General features: G+C 42.6%; 2 protein-coding genes across 2 annotated transcripts in view; one reads left to right on the plus strand and one right to left on the minus strand.

Moving 5' to 3' along the window:
* The first annotated feature begins 397 nt into the window (after positions 1 to 397).
* On the plus strand, positions 398 to 5,452 carry LOC127931872 (uncharacterized). Its single transcript, XM_052526011.1, has 3 exons — positions 398 to 425; positions 3,236 to 3,306; positions 4,147 to 5,452. Exons 1-3 carry the CDS (start codon positions 398 to 400, stop codon positions 5,077 to 5,079), a joined length of 1,032 nt encoding a protein of 343 aa, XP_052381971.1. The 3' UTR covers positions 5,080 to 5,452.
* Positions 5,453 to 5,596: 144 nt separating this feature from the next.
* Positions 5,597 to 18,514, minus strand: part of LOC127931633 (lysophosphatidic acid receptor 1-like) — a 99,527-nt gene continuing 86,609 nt past the window's right edge. Inside the window, 1 exon segment of the mRNA XM_052524891.1 lies at positions 5,597 to 6,774. Within this exon segment, the coding sequence (XP_052380851.1) occupies positions 6,467 to 6,774 (308 nt within the window). The 3' untranslated portion in view covers positions 5,597 to 6,466.

Here is an 18,514-nt window from a genome sequence, read left to right on the forward strand (position 1 = left end):
CTTGGAGAAGCGGCATCTCCTTGAAAACTCATCATAAAAAAACTCAACAGGATACAACCCGTCTCGTAATGTTCTCTGAGGAACTCTGTCGTTCTGGTCTCTCCACAGTCGATATCCTGTCATTTTATCAGTTCAACCACATCAAATGGCAGTTCAGAATTCATCTTCAATCTAAGTTTATATTCAAGCTTAAAATTACTCTAGGTTTAAAGTGAAAACTAAAACTTATGATTAGAGGAAGGATTCATTTTAACTAGGATTCATTTAAAAATAGATTTAAAGTTTGGTGCAACAAGATGAAACTGGGTTAAATGAAGGCTTAAGAGTTCCTCCATGTTGGTGCAACATACCCTGTATATTGGGTTTTCCTAGATTTTGGCAGATCCCTGTATTTGGCATGACGGCACCAACAAACTGGCCCTCAGGTCAGCTGTATTAGAGGTGATATCACTCAGGTCAGCTGTATTAGAGGTGATATCACTCAGGTTAGCTGTATTAGAGGTGATATCACTCAGGTCAGCTGTATTAGAGGTGATATCACTCAGGTCAGCTGTATTAGAGGTGATATCACTCAGGTTAGCTGTATTAGAGGTGATATCACTCAGGTCAGCTGTATTAGAGGTGATATCACTCAGGTCAGCTGTATTAGAGGTGATATCACTCAGGTCAGCTGTATTAGAGGTGATATCACTCAGGTCAGCTGTATTAGAGGTGATATCACTCAGGTTAGCTGTATTAGAGGTGATATCACTCAGGTCAGCTGTATTAGAGGTGATATCACTCAGGTCAGCTGTATTATAGGTGATATCACTCAGGTCAGCTGTATTAGAGGTGATATCACTCAGGTCAGCTGTATTAGAGGTGATATCACTCTGGTCAGCTGTATTAGAGGTGATATCACTCAGGTTAGCTGTATTAGAGGTGATATCACTCAGGTCAGCTGTATTAGAGGTGATATCACTCAGGTCAGCTGTATTAGAGGTGATATCACTGGTTAGCTGTATTAGAGGTGATATCACTCAGGTCAGCTGTATTAGAGGTGATATCACTCAGGTTAGCTGTATTAGAGGTGATAATACTCTGGTCAGCTGTATTAGAGGTGATATCACTCAGGTTAGCTGTATTAGAGGTGATATCACTCAGGTCAGCTGTATTAGAGGTGATATCACTCAGGTCAGCTGTATTAGAGGTGATATCACTCAGGTTAGCTGTATTAGAGGTGATATCACTCAGGTCAGCTGTATTAGAGGTGATATCACTGGTTAGCTGTATTAGAGGTGATATCACTGGTTAGCTGTATTAGAGGTGATATCACTCAGGTTAGCTGTATTAGAGGTGATATCACTCTGGTCAGCTGTATTAGAGGTGATATCACTCAGGTCAGCTGTATTAGAGGTGATATCACTCAGGTTAGCTGTATTAGAGGTGATATCACTCAGGTCAGCTGTATTAGAGGTGATATCACTGGTTAGCTGTATTAGAGGTGATATCACTGGTCAGCTGTATTAGAGGTGATATCACTCTGGTCAGCTGTATTAGAGGTGATATCACTCTGGTCAGCTGTATTAGAGGTGATATCACTCAGGTCAGCTGTATTATAGGTGATATCACTCAGGTCAGCTGTATTATAGGTGATATCACTCAGGTCAGCTGTATTAGAGGTGATATCACTCAGGTCAGCTGTATTAGAGGTGATATCACTCAGGTCAGCTGTATTAGAGGTGATATCACTCAGGTTAGCTGTATTATAGGTGATATCACCCAGGTCAGCTGTATTAGAGGTGATATCACTCAGGTCAGCTGTATTAGAGGTGATATCACTCAGGTCAGCTGTATTAGAGGTGATATCACTCTGGTCAGCTGTATTAGAGGTGATATCACCCTGGTCAGCTGTATTAGAGGTGATATCACTCTGGTCAGCTGTATTAGAGGTGATATCACTCTGGTCAGCTGTATTAGAGGTGATATCACTCAGGTTAGCTGTATTAGAGGTGATATCACTCTGGTCAGCTGTATTAGAGGTGATATCACTCAGGTCAGCTGTATTAGAGGTGATATCACTCAGGTCAGCTGTATTAGAGGTGATATCACTCAGGTCAGCTGCATTAGAGGTGATATCACTCTGGTCAGCTGTATTAGAGGTGATATCACTCAGGTCAGCTGTATTAGAGGTGATATCACTCTGGTCAGCTGTATTAGAGGTGATATCACTCAGGTCAGCTGTATTAGAGGTGATATCACTCAGGTCAGCTGTATTAGAGGTGATATCACTCTGGTCAGCTGTATTAGAGGTGATATCACTCAGGTTAGCTGTATTAGAGGTGATATCACTCAGGTCAGCTGTATTAGAGGTGATATCACTCTGGTCAGCTGTATTAGAGGTGAAATCACTCAGGTCAGCTGTATTAGAGGTGAAATCACTCAGGTCAGCTGTATTAGAGGTGATATCACTCAGGTCAGCTGTATTAGAGGTGAAATCACTCAGGTCAGCTGTATTAGAGGTGATATCACTCTGGTCAGCTGTATTAGAGGTGATATCACTCAGGTCAGCTGTATTAGAGGTGATATCACTCTGGTTAGCTATATTAGAGCTGATATCACTCAGGTCAGCTGTATTAGAGGTGATATCACTCTGGTCAGCTGTATTAGAGGTGATATCACTCAGGTCAGCTGTATTATAGGTGATATCACTCAGGTCAGCTGTATTAGAGGTGATATCACTCTGGTCAGCTGTATTAGAGGTGATATCACTCTGGTCAGCTGTATTAGAGGTGATATCACTCAGGTCAGCTGTATTAGAGGTGATATCACTCAGGTCAGCTGTATTAGAGGTGATATCACTCTGGTCAGCTGTATTAGAGGTGATATCACTCTGGTCAGCTGTATTAGAGGTGATATCACTCTGGTCAGCTGTATTAGAGGTGATATCACTCTGGTCAGCTGTATTAGAGGTGATATCACTCAGGTCAGCTGTATTAGAGGTGATATCACTCAGGTCAGCTGTATTAGAGGTGATATCACTCAGGTCAGCTGTATTATAGGTGATATCACTCTGGTCAGCTGTATTAGAGGTGATATCACTCTGGTTAGCTGTATTATAGGTGATATCACTCAGGTCAGCTGTATTAGAGGTGATATCACTCAGGTTAGCTGTATTAGAGATGATATCACTCAGGTCAGCTGTATTAGAGGTGATATCACTCAGGTCAGCTGTATTAGAGGTGATATCACTTAGATATCACTCTGGTTAGCTGTATTAGAGGTGATATCACTCTGGTTAGCTGTATTAGAGGTGATATCACTCAAGTTAGCTGTATTAGAGGTGATATCAGTCAGGTTAGCTGTATTAGAGGTGATATCACTCAGGTCAGCTGTATTAGAGGTGATATCACTCAGGTTAGCTGTATTAGAGGTGATATCACTCTGGTCAGCTGTATTAGAGGTGATATCACTCAGGTCAGCTGTATTAGAGGTGATATCACTCAGGTTAGCTGTATTAGAGGTGAAATCACTCAGGTCAGCTGTATTAGAGGTGATATCACTCAGGTTAGCTGTATTAGAGGTGATATCACTCAGGTTAGCTGTATTAGAGGTGATATCACTCAGGTTAGCTGTATTAGAGGTGATATCACTCAGGTCAGCTGTATTAGAGGTGATATCACTCAGGTCAGCTGTATTAGAGGTGATATCACTCAGGTTAGCTGTATTATAGGTGATATCACTCTGGTTAGCTGTATTAGAGGTGATATCACTCAGGCCAGCTGTATTAGAGGCGATATCACTCAGGTTAGCTGTATTATAGGTGATATCACTCAGGTCAGCTGTATTAGAGGCGATATCACTCAGGTTAGCTGTATTATAGGTGATATCACTCTGGTTAGCTGTATTAGAGGTGATATCACTCTGGTTAGCTGTATTAGAGGTGATATCACTCAGGTCAGCTGTATTAGAGGTGATATCACTCAGGTTAGCTGTATTATAGGTGATATCACTCAGGTTAGCTGTATTATAGGTGCTATCACTCAGGTCAGCTATATTAGAGCTGATATCACTCAGGTCAGCTGTATTAGAGGTGATATCACTCAGGTTAGCTGTATTATATGTGATATCACTCAGGTTAGCTGTATTATAGGTGATATCACTCAGGTTAGCTGTATTAGAGGGGATATCACTCAGGTTAGCTGTATTATAGGTGATATCACTCAGGTTAGCTGTATTAGAGGTGATATCACTCAGGTCAGCTGTATTAGAGGTGATATCACTCAGGTTAGCTGTATTAGAGGTGATATCACTCAGGTCAGCTGTATTAGAGGTGATATCACTCAGGTTAGCTGTATTAGAGGTGATATCACTCAGGTTAGCTATATTAGAGCTGATATCACTCAGGTCAGCTGTATTAGAGGTGATATCACTCAGGTCAGCTGTATTAGAGGTGATATCACTCAGGTTAGCTGTATTAGAGGTGATATCACTCAGGTCAGCTGTATTAGAGGTGATATCACTCTGGTCAGCTGTATTAGAGGTGATATCACTCTGGTCAGCTGTATTAGAGGTGATATCACTCAGGTTAGCTGTATTAGAGGTGATATCACTCAGGTTAGCTGTATTATAGGTGATATCACTCAGGTTAGCTGTATTATAGGTGCTATCACTCAGGTCAGCTATATTAGAGCTGATATCACTCAGGTCAGCTGTATTAGAGGTGATATCACTCAGGTTAGCTGTATTAGAGGTGATATCACTCAGGTCAGCTGTATTAGAGGTGATATCACTCTGGTCAGCTGTATTAGAGGTGATATCACGCAGGTTAGCTGTATTAGAGGTGATATCACTCTGGTCAGCTGTATTAGAGGTGATATCACTCAGGTCAGCTGTATTAGAGGTGATATCACTCAGGTTAGCTGTATTAGAGGTGATATCACTCTGGTCAGCTGTATTAGAGGTGATATCACGCAGGTTAGCTGTATTAGAGGTGATATCACTCTGGTCAGCTGTATTAGAGGTGATATCACTCAGGTCAGCTGTATTAGAGGTGATATCACTCTGGTCAGCTGTATTAGAGGTGCCCATTTGCATTAATGCCATCAATACACCTCCTGTAAGCAATTCAGGCCATCTATAGACCATAACTGTAGATAGATCGAGACACTCCCTTGCCTATGGTCATTGTCCAGGACAGAGTGTGTCAACCTGAATGTCTGACATGAAAACATCTGGAATGTACGCGCTTTATGATCAGTCGTGTTTGACAACGACAGACTTTGGGGTGGAATCTGGCCAAAACGAGAGTTGGGTAAAACAAGCTTTCAGTTAATGGATCAACATGGAGGCATGTTGGAGCAACAGAAAGTTAAAATTATGAACAGGTCTATGTCCCCAATGGAACCCTATTCCCTTTGTAGTGCACTACTTTAGACCAGGACCAATTTGGGACACAGCCCAGGTCTTGGCAGAATAAGGACTTGGTTGGCCCCCTTTGGTCTGGCTCAACAACAGAATACAGACAGTAACAAGTATCTAAGTTGTGTGGTCACAATGAAGGCCCAAAAGACCTGGGTAACAGCTGTTCAGCCGTTTAGTCAGACCCTTCTTCCTATTGTGATGGTAATGTGTTTATAATGCTAGTTAAGAAGTTTAGTCAGAGAGAGGGGGGATACAGAGAGCTTCTGCAGGCAGGTAAGTCCTTCACATCATCATACATTAAAGTCTTTAAATAGTTCATGTGGTGTCAACACTTTAACAAAATAGAAAACAAATAACTAACAACCAATAAGAGTCTTGCAATGAATCTGCCCTCTGTTCCGACCCGTCTCCATGGCAACACCCTGGTCAATTATAGTAGGTCCAATTGTCCATCTCCTGGCCACCCACCTCCGTGGCCCCAGCCTGCCCTCGTCCCCCCACTCATCTCCTGGCCACCCACCTCCGTGGCCCCAGCCTGCCCTCGTCCCCCCACTCATCTCCTGGCCACCCCTGGGCTGGGCTCCACACTGCAGCCCACTCTCCTCTGGTCTCTAGCCCCAGTCCTCTCCTCCTGTCTCCAGCTCCTCTTCTGCTAGCTCCGGCCCTTCTCCTCTCCTCCTGTCTCCAGCCCCAGTCCTTCTCCTCTCACCCTAGCTCCAGCCACAGTCCCTCTCCTCTCCTCTCGTCTCCAGCCCCAGTCCCTCTCCTCCTCTCTGCAGCCCCAGTCCCTCTCCTCTCCTCTCGTCTCCAGCCCCAGTCCCTCTCCTCTCCTCTCGTCTCCAGCCCCAGTCCCTCTCCTCCTCTCTGCAGCCCCAGCCCCTCCCCGCTCCTCCTGTCTCCAGTCCCTCTCCTTCTGTCTCCAGCCCCTCTCCTCCTGTCTCCAGCCCCTCTCCTTCTGTCTCCAGCCCCTCTCCTCCTGTCTCCAGCCCCTCTCCTTCTGTCTCCAGCCCCTCTCCTTCTGTCTCCAGCCCCTCTCCTCCTGTCTCCAGCCCCTCTCCTCTCCTCACACCACTGAGTGATCATTGTTTTGTTTCCCTCCACTCAGCACGGTGTGATTGATGGAGGACGCTGAGCGGTCAGAGCCCTCGGCTGCCGTCCCGTTAACGTTCTCCTGGCGCTGACAGCACAGGATCTGCTTGAAGGTGGCGCTCATCTCCTTGTCCCGGTAGCTGTAGATGATGGGGTTCATGGCGGAGTTAAACTCAGCCAGGAGCAGGAAGAACTTCTCAAAGTCCAGGACGTTACAGTTGGCACAGAACACATCGAGGAGGATGAGAACCAGGCCTGGCGTCCAGCACACGATGAACGCACCTGGAGGAGAAGAGAAAAGTGACAAAGTATTCAGTTAGAGAATGGGACTGTTCAGTTAATCTGACCACCAGAAGGAGATGACTGGTTAGAGAATGGGACTGTTCAGTTAATCTGACCACCAGAAGGAGATGACTGGTTAGAGAATGGGACTGTTCAGTTAATCTGACCACCAGAAGGAGATGACTGGTTAGAGAATGGGACTGTTCAGTTAATCTGACCACCAGAAGGAGATGACTGGTTAGAGAATGGGACTGTTCAGTTAATCTGACCACCAGAAGGAGATGACTGGTTAGAGAATGGGACTGTTCAGTTAATCTGACCACCAGAAGGAGATGACTGGTTAGAGAATGGGACTGTTCAGTTAATCTGACCACCAGAAGGAGATGACTGGTTAGAGAATGGGACTGTTCAGTTAATCTGACCACCAGAAGGAGATGACTGGTTAGAGAATGGGACTGTTCAGTTAATCTGACCACCAGAAGGAGATGACTGGTTAGAGAATGGGACTGTTCAGTTAATCTGACCACCAGAAGGAGATGACTGGTTAGAGAATGGGACTGTTCAGTTAATCTGACCACCAGAAGGAGATGACTGGTTAGAGAATGGGACTGTTCAGTTAATCTGACCACCAGAAGGAGATGACTGGTTAGAGAATGGGACTGTTCAGTTAATCTGACCACCAGAAGGAGATAACTGGTTAGAGAATGGGACTGCTCAGTGTGGCCAGAAGTTAGTCTCAACCTACAATTGTTGATTTCTATATAGAAAAGAGATTTGAAACGCAGCCATATATTCTGGTATTGTAGGCCTGTATTTAACACCTCATATAGACTACTGTAGGCCTGTATTTAACACCTCATATAGACTACTGTAGGCCTGTATTTAACACCTCATATAGACTACTGTAGGCCTGAACACCTCATATAGACTACTGTAGGCCTGTATTTAACACCTCATATAGACTACTGTAGGCCTGAACACCTCATATAGACTACTGTAGGCCTGAACACCTCATATAGACTACTGTAGGCCTATATTTAACACCTCATATAGACTACTGTAGGCCTGAACACCTCATATAGACTACTGTAGACCTGAACACCTCATATAGACTACTGTAGGCCTGAACACCTCATATAGACTACTGTAGGCCTGTATTTAACACCTCATATAGACTACTGTAGGCCTGAACACCTCATATAGACTACTGTAGGCCTGTATTTAACACCTCATATAGACTACTGTAGGCCTGAACACCTCATATAGACTACTGTAGGCCTATATTTAACACCTCATATAGACTACTGTAGGCCTGTATTTAACACCTCATATAGACTACTGTAGACCTGAAACACCTCATATAGACTACTGTAGGCCTGAACACCTCATATAGACTACTGTAGGCCTGAACACCTCATATAGACTACTGTAGGCCTGTATTTAACACCTCATATAGACTACTGTAGGCCTGAACACCTCATATAGACTACTGTAGACCTGAACACCTCATATAGACTACTGTAGGCCTGTATTTAACACCTCATAGAGACTACTGTAGGCCTGAACACCTCATATAGACTACTGTAGGGAACACCTCATATAGACTACTGTAGGCCTGAACACCTCATATAGACTACTGTAGGCCTGAACACCTCATATAGACTACTGTAGGCCTAGAACACCTCATATAGAAGACTACTGTAGGCCTGAACACCTCATATAGACTACTGTAGGCCTGAACACCTCATATAGACTACTGTAGGCCTGTATTTAACACCTCATATAGACTACTGTAGGCCTGAACACCTCATATAGACTACTGTAGGCCTGAACACCTCATATAGACTACTGTAGGCCTGTATTTAACACCTCATATAGACTACTGTAGGCCTGTATTTAACACCTCATATAGACTACTGTAGGCCTGTATTTAACACCTCATATAGACTACTGTAGACCTGTATTTAACACCTCATATAGACTACTGTAGACCTGTATTTAACACCTCATATAGACTACTGTAGGCCTGTATTTAACACCTCATATAGACTACTGTAGACCTGAACACCTCATATAGACTACTGTAGGCCTGTATTTAACACCTCATATAGACTACTGTAGGCCTGAACACCTCATATAGACTACTGTAGGCCTGAACACCTCATATAGACTACTGTAGGCCTGAACACCTCATATAGACTACTGTAGGCCTGAACACCTCATATAGACTACTGTAGGCCTGAACACCTCATATAGACTACTGTAGGCCTGTATTTAACACCTCATATAGACTACTGTAGGCCTGAACACCTCATATAGACTACTGTAGGCCTGAACACCTCATATAGACTACTGTAGGCCTGTATTCAACACCTCATATAGACTACTGTAGGCCTGTACACCACATATAGACTACTGTAGGCCTATATTTAACACCACATATAGACTACTATAGGCCTGTATTTAACACCTCATATAGACTACTGTAGGCCTCATATAGACTATTGTAGGCCTATATTTAACACCTCATATAGACTACTGTAGGCCTGAACACCTCAGAGACTACTGTAGGCCTGTATTTAACACCTCATATAGACTACTGTAGACCTGTATTTAACACCTCATATAGACTACTGTAGGCCTGAACACCTCATATAGACTACTGTAGGCCTGTATTTAACACCTCATATAGACTACTGTAGACCTGTATTTAACACCTCATATAGACTACTGTAGGCCTGAACACCTCATATAGACTACTGTAGGCCTGTATTTAACACCTCATATAGACTACTGTAGGCCTATATTTAACACCTCATATAGACTACTGTAGGCCTGAACACCTCATATAGACTACTGTAGGCCTGTATTTAACACCTCATATAGACTACTGTAGGCCTATATTTAACACCTCATATAGACTACTGTAGACCTGAACACCTCATATAGACTACTGTAGGCCTGAACACCTCATATAGACTACTGTAGGCCTGAACACCTCTTATAGACTACTGTAGGCCTGTATTTAACACCTCATATAGACTACTGTAGGCCTGAACACCTCATATAGACTACTGTAGGCCTGAACACCTCTTATAGACTACTGTAGGCCTGTATTTAACACCTCATATAGACTACTGTAGGCCTGAACACCTCTTATAGACTACTGTAGGCCTGTATTTAACACCTCATATAGACTACTGTAGACCTGTATTTAACACCTCATATAGACTACTGTAGGCCTGTATTTAACACCTCATATAGACTACTGTAGGCCTAGAACACCTCATATAGACTACTGTAGACCTGTATTTAACACCTCATATAGACTACTGTAGGCCTGAACACCTCATATAGACTACTGTAGGCCTGAACACCTCATATAGACTACTGTAGGCCTGTATTTAACACCTCAAATAGACTACTGTAGGCCTGTATTTAACACCTCATATAGACTACTGTAGGCCTGTATTTAACACCTCATATAGACTACTGTAGGCCTATATTTAACACCTCATATAGACTACTGTAGGCCTGAACACCTCATATAGACTACTGTAGGCCTGAACACCTCATATAGACTACTGTAGGCCTGTATTTAACACCTCATATAGACTACTGTAGGCCTGTATTTAACACCTCATATAGACTACTGTAGGCCTGTATTTAACACCTCATATAGACTACTGTAGGCCTGTATTTAACACCTCATATAGACTACTGTAGGCCTGTATTTAACACCTCATATAGACTACTGTAGGCCTGAACACCCCATATAGACTACTGTAGACCTGTATTTAACACCTCATATAGACTACTGTAGGCCTGTATTTAACACCTCATATAGACTACTGTAGGCCTGAACACCTCATATAGACTACTGTAGACCTGTATTCAACACCTCATATAGACTACTGTAGGCCTATATTTAACACCTCATATAGACTACTGTAGGCCTGAACACCTCATATAGACTACTGTAGGCCTGTATTTAACACCTCATATAGACTACTGTAGGCCTGAACACCTCATATAGACTACTGTAGACCTGTATTTAACACCTCATATAGACTACTGTAGGCCTGTATTCAACACCACATATAGACTACTGTAGGCCTGAAACACCTCATATAGACTACTGTAGGCCTGAACACCTCATATAGACTACTGTAGGCCTATATTTAACACCTCATATAGACTACTTTAGGCCTGTATTCAACACCTCATATAGACTACTGTAGGCCTGTATTTAACACCTCATATAGACTACTGTAGGCCTGAACACCTCATATAGACTACTGTAGGCCTGAACACCTCATATAGACTACTGTAGACCTGTATTTAACACCTCGTATAGACTACTGTAGGCCTGAACACCTCATATAGACTACTGTAGGCCTGAACACCTCATATAGACTATTGTAGGCCTGAACACCTCATATAGACTACTGTAGGCCTGAACACCTCATATAGACTACTGTAGGCCTGTATTTAACACCTCATATAGACTACTGTAGGCCTGAACACCTCATATAGACTGCTGTAGGCCTGAACACCTCATATAGACTACTGTAGGCCTGTATTTAACACCTCATATAGACTACTGTAGGCCTGTATTTAACACCTCATATAGACTACTGTAGACCTGTATTTAACACCTCATAGAGACTACTGTAGGCCTGTATTTAACACCTCATATAGACTACTGTAGGCCTGTATTTAACACCTCATATAGACTACTGTAGGCCTGTATTCAACACCTCATATAGACTACTGTAGACCTGTATTTAACACCTCATATAGACTACTGTAGGCCTGTATTTAACACCTCATATAGACTACTGTAGGCCTATATTTAACACCTCATATAGACTACTGTAGGCCTGAACACCTCATATAGACTACTGTAGGCCTGTATTTAACACCTCATATAGACTACTGTAGGCCTGAACACCTCATATAGACTACTGTAGGCCTATATTTAACACCTCATATAGACTACTGTAGGCCTATATTTAACACCTCATATAGACTACTGTAGGCCTGAACACCTCATATAGACTACTGTAGACCTGTATTTAACACCTCATATAGACTACTGTAGACCTGTATTCAACACCTCATATAGACTACTGTAGACCTGTATTTAACACCTCATATAGACTACTGTAGGCCTGAACACCACATATAGACTACTGTAGGCCTGAACACCTCATATAGACTACTGTAGGCCTGTATTTAACACCTCATATAGACTACTGTAGGCCTGTATTTAACACCTCATATAGACTACTGTAGACCTGTATTTAACACCTCATATAGACTACTGTAGGCCTGAACACCTCATATAGACTACTGTAGGCCTGAACACCTCATATAGACTACTGTAGGCCTGAACACCTCATATAGACTACTGTAGGCCTGTATTTAACACCTCATATAGACTACTGTAGGCCTGAACACCTCATATAGACTACTGTAGGCCTGTATTTAACACCTCATATAGACTACTGTAGACCTGTATTCCACACCTCATATAGACTACTGTAGACCTGTATTTAACACCTCATATAGACTACTGTAGGCCTATATTTAACACCTCATATAGACTACTGTAGGCCTGTATTTAACACCTCATATAGACTACTGTAGGCCTGTATTTAACACCTCATATAGACTACTGTAGGCCTGAACACCTCATATAGACTACTGTAGGCCTATATTTAACACCTCATATAGACTACTGTAGGCCTGAACACCTCATATAGACTACTGTAGGCCTATATTTAACACCTCATATAGACTACTGTAGGCCTGAACACCTCATATAGACTACTGTAGGCCTGTATTTAACACCTCATATAGACTACTGTAGGCCTATATTTAACACCTCATATAGACTACTGTAGGCCTGAACACCTCATATAGACTACTGTAGGCCTATATTTAACACCTCATATAGACTACTGTAGGCCTGAACACCTCATATAGACTACTGTAGGCCTGTATTTAACACCTCATATAGACTACTGTAGGCCTGTATTTAACACCTCATATAGACTACTGTAGGCCTGTATTTAACACCTCATATAGACTACTGTAGGCCTGTACACCACATATAGACTACTGTAGGCCTGAACACCTCATATAGACTACTGTAGGCCTGAACACCCCATATAGACTACTGTAGGCCTATATTTAACACCTCATATAGACTACTGTAGGCCTGAACACCTCATATAGACTACTGTAGGCCTGAACACCTCATATAGACTACTGTAGGCCTATATTTAACACCTCATATAGACTACTGTAGGCCTGAACACCTCATATAGACTACTGTAGGCCTGAACACCTCATATAGACTACTGTAGGCCTGAACACCTCATATAGACTACTGTAGGCCTATACTTTAACACCTCATATAGACTACTGTAGGCCTGTATTTAACACCTCAAATAGACTACTGTAGGCCTATATTTACACCACCTCATATAGACTACTGTAGGCCTGTATTTAACACCTCATATAGACTACTGTAGGCCTGAACACCACATATAGACTACTGTAGGCCTGAACACCTCATATAGACTACTGTAGGCCTGTATTTAACACCTCATATAGACTACTGTAGGCCTGAACACCTCATATAGACTACTGTAGGCCTGTATTTAACACCTCATATAGACTACTGTAGGCCTGAACACCCCATATAGACTACTGTAGGCCTGAACACCTCATATAGACTACTGTAGGCCTGTATTTAACACCTCATATAGACTACTGTAGGCCTGTATTTAACACCTCATATAGACTACTGTAGGCCTGTATTTAACACCTCATATAGACTACTGTAGGCCTGAACACCTCATATAGACTACTGTAGGCCTGTATTTAACACCTCATATAGACTACTGTAGGCCTGAACACCCCATATAGACTACTGTAGGCCTGTATTTAACACCTCATATAGACTCTTGTAGGCCTGAACACCTCATATAGACTACTGTAGGCCTGTATTTAACACCTCATATAGACTATTGTAGACCTGTATTTAACACCTCATATAGACTACTGTAGACCTATATTTAACACCTCATATAGACTACTGTAGGCCTGTATTTAACACCTCATATAGACTACTGTAGGCCTGTATTTAACACCTCATATAGACTACTGTAGGCCTATATTTAACACCTCATATAGACTACTGTAGGCCTGAACACCTCATATAGACTACTGTAGGCCTGTATTTAACACCTCATATAGACTACTGTAGGCCTGAACACCTCATATAGACTACTGTAGGCCTGAACACCTCATATAGACTACTGTAGGCCTATATTTAACACCTCATATAGACTACTGTAGGCCTGTATTTAACACCTCATATAGACTACTGTAGGCCTGAACACCTCATATAGACTACTGTAGGCCTGAACACCTCATATAGACTACTGTAGACCTGAACACCTCATATAGACTACTGTAGGCCTATATTTAACACCTCATATAGACTACTGTAGACCTATATTTAACACCTCATATAGACTACTGTAGGCCTATATTTAACACCTCATATAGACTACTGTAGGCCTGAACACCTCATATAGACTACTGTAGGCCTATATTTAACACCTCATATAGACTACTGTAGGCCTATATTTAACACCTCATATAGACTACTGTAGGCCTGAACACCTCATATAGAAGACTACTGTAGGCCTGTATTTAACACCTCATATAGACTACTGTAGGCCTATATTTAACACCTCATATAGACTACTGTAGGCCTGAACACCTCATATAGACTACTGTAGGCCTATATTTAACACCTCATATAGACTACTGTAGGCCTGAACACCACATATAGACTACTGTAGGCCTGAACACCTCATATAGACTACTGTAGGCCTGAACACCTCATATAGACTACTGTAGGCCTGAACACCTCATATAGACTACTGTAGGCCTGAACACCTCATATAGACTACTGTAGGCCTGAACACCTCATATAGACTACTGTAGGCCTGTATTTAACACCTCATATAGACTACTGTAGGCCTGTATTTAACACCTCATAGAGACTACTGTAGGCCTGTATTTAACACCTCATATAGACTACTGTAGGCCTGAACACCACATATAGACTACTGTAGGCCTGTATTTAACACCTCATATAGACTACTGTAGGCCTGAACACCTCATATAGACTACTGTAGGCCTGAACACCTCATATAGACTACTGTAGGCCTGAACACCTCATATAGACTACTGTAGGCCTGTATTTAACACCTCATATAGACTACTGTAGGCCTGAACACCTCATAGAGACTACTGTAGACCTGTATTTAACACCTCATATAGACTACTGTAGGCCTGAACACCTCATATAGACTACTGTAGGCCTGAACACCTCATATAGACTACTGTAGGCCTGAACACCTCATATAGACTACTGTAGGCCTGAACACCTCATATAGACTACTGTAGGCCTGAACACCTCATATAGAAGACTACTGTAGGCCTGTATTTAACACCTCATATAGACTACTGTAGGCCTGTATTTAACACCTCATATAGACTACTGTAGGCCTGTATTTAACACCTCATAGAGACTACTGTAGGCCTGAACACCTCATATAGACTACTGTAGGCCTGAACACCTCATATAGACTACTGTAGGCCTGTATTTAACACCTCATATAGACTACTGTAGGCCTATATTTAACACCTCATATAGACTACTGTAGGCCTGAACACCTCATATAGACTACTGTAGGCCTGAACACCTCATATAGACTACTGTAGGCCTGTATTTAACACCTCTTATAGACTACTGTAGGCCTGAACACCTCATATAGACTACTGTAGGCCTGAACACCTCATATAGACTACTGTAGGCCTGTATTTAACACCTCATATAGACTACTGTAGGCCTGAACACCTCATATAGACTACTGTAGGCCTGAACACCTCATATAGACTACTGTAGGCCTGAACACCTCATATAGACTACTGTAGGCCTGAACACCTCATATAGACTACTGTAGGCCTGAACACCTCATAGAGACTACTGTAGGCCTGTATTTAACACCTCATATAGACAGACTACTGTAGGCCTGTATTTAACACCTCTTATAGACTATCATAGAAATCCAAAGCTGTTTCCGTGTGTAAATGTTATGTGCTTTACTCCATTTGTTTTGTTGGTAGGCCTATGTTATGCTCCAATATCCACAACAACCTATTGGCTACTGTCTAAAACTGTCAGGGTGCAGCCTATTGGCTACTGTCTAAAACTGTCAGGGTGCAGCCTATTGGCTACTGTCTAAGACTGTCAGGGTGCAGCCTATTGGCTACTGTCTAAAACTGTCAGGGTGCAGCCTATTGGCTACTGTCTAAAACTGTCAGGGTGCAGCCTATTGGCTACTGTCTAAAACTGTAAGGGTACAGCCTATTGGCTACTGTCTAAAACTGTCAGGGTGCAGCCTATTATTTAACACCTATTGGCTACTGTCTAAAACTGTCAGGGTGCAGCCTATTGGCTACTGTCTAAAACTGTCAGGGTGCAGCCTATTGGCTACTGTCTAAAACTGTCAGGGTACAGCCTATTAGCCACTGTCTAAAACTGTCAGGGTGCAGCCTATTGGCTACTGTCTAAAACTGTCATGGTTCAGCCTATTGGCTACTGTCTATAACTGTCAGGGTGCAGCCTATTGGCTACTGTCTAAGACTGTCAGGGTGCAGCCTATTGGCTACTGTCTAAAACTGTCAGGGTGCAGCCTATTGGCTACTGTCTAAAACTGTCAGGGTGCAGCCTATTGGCTACTGTCTAAGACTGTAAGGGTACATACAGCCTATTGGCTACTGTCTATAACTGTCAGGGTTCAGCCTATTGGCTACTGAAACTGTAAGGGTACAGCCTATTGGCTACTGAAACTAAGGGTACAGCATATTGGCTACTGAAACTAAGGGTACAGCCTATTGGCTACTGAAACTAAGGGTACAGCCTATTGGCTACTGAAACTAAGGGTACAGCCTATTGGCTACTGAAACTGTAAGGGTACAGCCTATTGGCTACTGAAACTAAGGGTACAGCCTATTGGCTACTGAAACTAAGGGTACAACCTATTGGCTACTGAAACTAAGGGTACAGCCTATTGGCTACTGAAACTAAGGGTACAGCCTATTGGCTACTGAAACTAAGGGTACAGCCTATTGGCTACTGAAACTGTAAGGGTACAGCCTATTGGCTACTGAAACTAAGGGTACAGCCTATTGGCTACTGAAACTAAGGGTACAACCTATTGGCTACTGAAACTAAGGGTACAGCCTATTGGCTACTGAAACTAAGGGTACAACCTATTGGCTACTGAAACTAAGGGTACAGCCTATTGGCTACTGAAACTAAGGGTACAGCCTATTGGCTACTGAAACTAAGGGTACAGCCTATTGGCTACTGAAACTAAGGGTACAGCCTATTGGCTACTGAAACTAAGGGTACAACCTATTGGCTACTGAAACTAAGGGTACAGCCTATTGGCTACTGAAACTAAGGGTACAACCTATTGGCTACTGAAACTAAGGGTACAGCCTATTGGCTACTGAAACTAAGGGTACAACCTATTGGCTACTGAAACTAAGGGTAAAGCCTATTGGCTACTGAAACTAAGGGTACAGCCTATTGGCTACTGAAACTAAGGGTACAGCCTATTGGCTACTGAAACTAAGGGTACAGCCTATTGGCTACTGAAACTAAGGGTACAACCTATTGGCTACTGAAACTAAGGGTACAGCCTATTGGCTACTGAAACTAAGGGTACAGCCTATTGGCTACTGAAACTAAGGGTACAGCCTATTGGCTACTGAAACTAAGGGTACAGCCTATTGGCTACTGAAACTAAGGGTACAGCCTATTGGCTACTGAAACTAAGGGTACAGCCTATTGGCTACTGAAACTAAGGGTACAGCCTATTGGCTACTGAAACTAAGGGTACAGCCTTTCACCTACTGAAACTAAGCCGGCTACAGCAGCCTATTGGCTACTGAAACTAAGGGTACAGCCTCCGGAACGCTCACCGGAAGTTGCACACAATTCTCACAACGTTCAAGTTTCCTTTCACAAAACCTACAATTTGCTCATTGCCCCAAAACGTTAGAGGGAACATTGGACATGACCATTTAAAGTTGGCATTTGATGGTGGGTGGACAGGACGCCATCTTCGTGGTAGTAATTACAAAGTTGACATTCTATTTAATTTCAATGGTGCACCAGGTAAATTACAGTGTTCTGAAGGCATATGTCCATTCTATGAATTGTGTTTTTATGATTGAAATGACACCCACCCTGTAGTCAAGAGCATGCTGTGTCTCAACCGATGGCGGCACGACACAAAAACCTGGATGTAAATTAGGGTCTAAGCTACAACAGAATAGCATCTGTTTTACATGTTTTTTTATTTTCCACCATAAATTGCAAATAAATTCATTAAAAATCCTACAATGTGATTTTCTGGATTTTTTCCCCCTCATTTTGTCTGTCATTGTTGAAGTGTACCTATGATGAAAATTAAAGGCCTCTCTCATATTTTTAAGTGGGAGAACTTGCACAATTGGTGGCTGACTAAATACTTTTTGCCCCACTGTATATCCAACACCGAACGAGAGATTGTCTACCTGCGCTGATATATCCAACACCGAACGAGAGATTGTCTACCTGCGCTGATATATCCAACAC

Source organism: Oncorhynchus keta, chromosome 9 (assembly GCF_023373465.1).
Source record: "Oncorhynchus keta strain PuntledgeMale-10-30-2019 chromosome 9, Oket_V2, whole genome shotgun sequence".
NCBI classification, from domain to species: domain Eukaryota; kingdom Metazoa; phylum Chordata; class Actinopteri; order Salmoniformes; family Salmonidae; genus Oncorhynchus; species Oncorhynchus keta.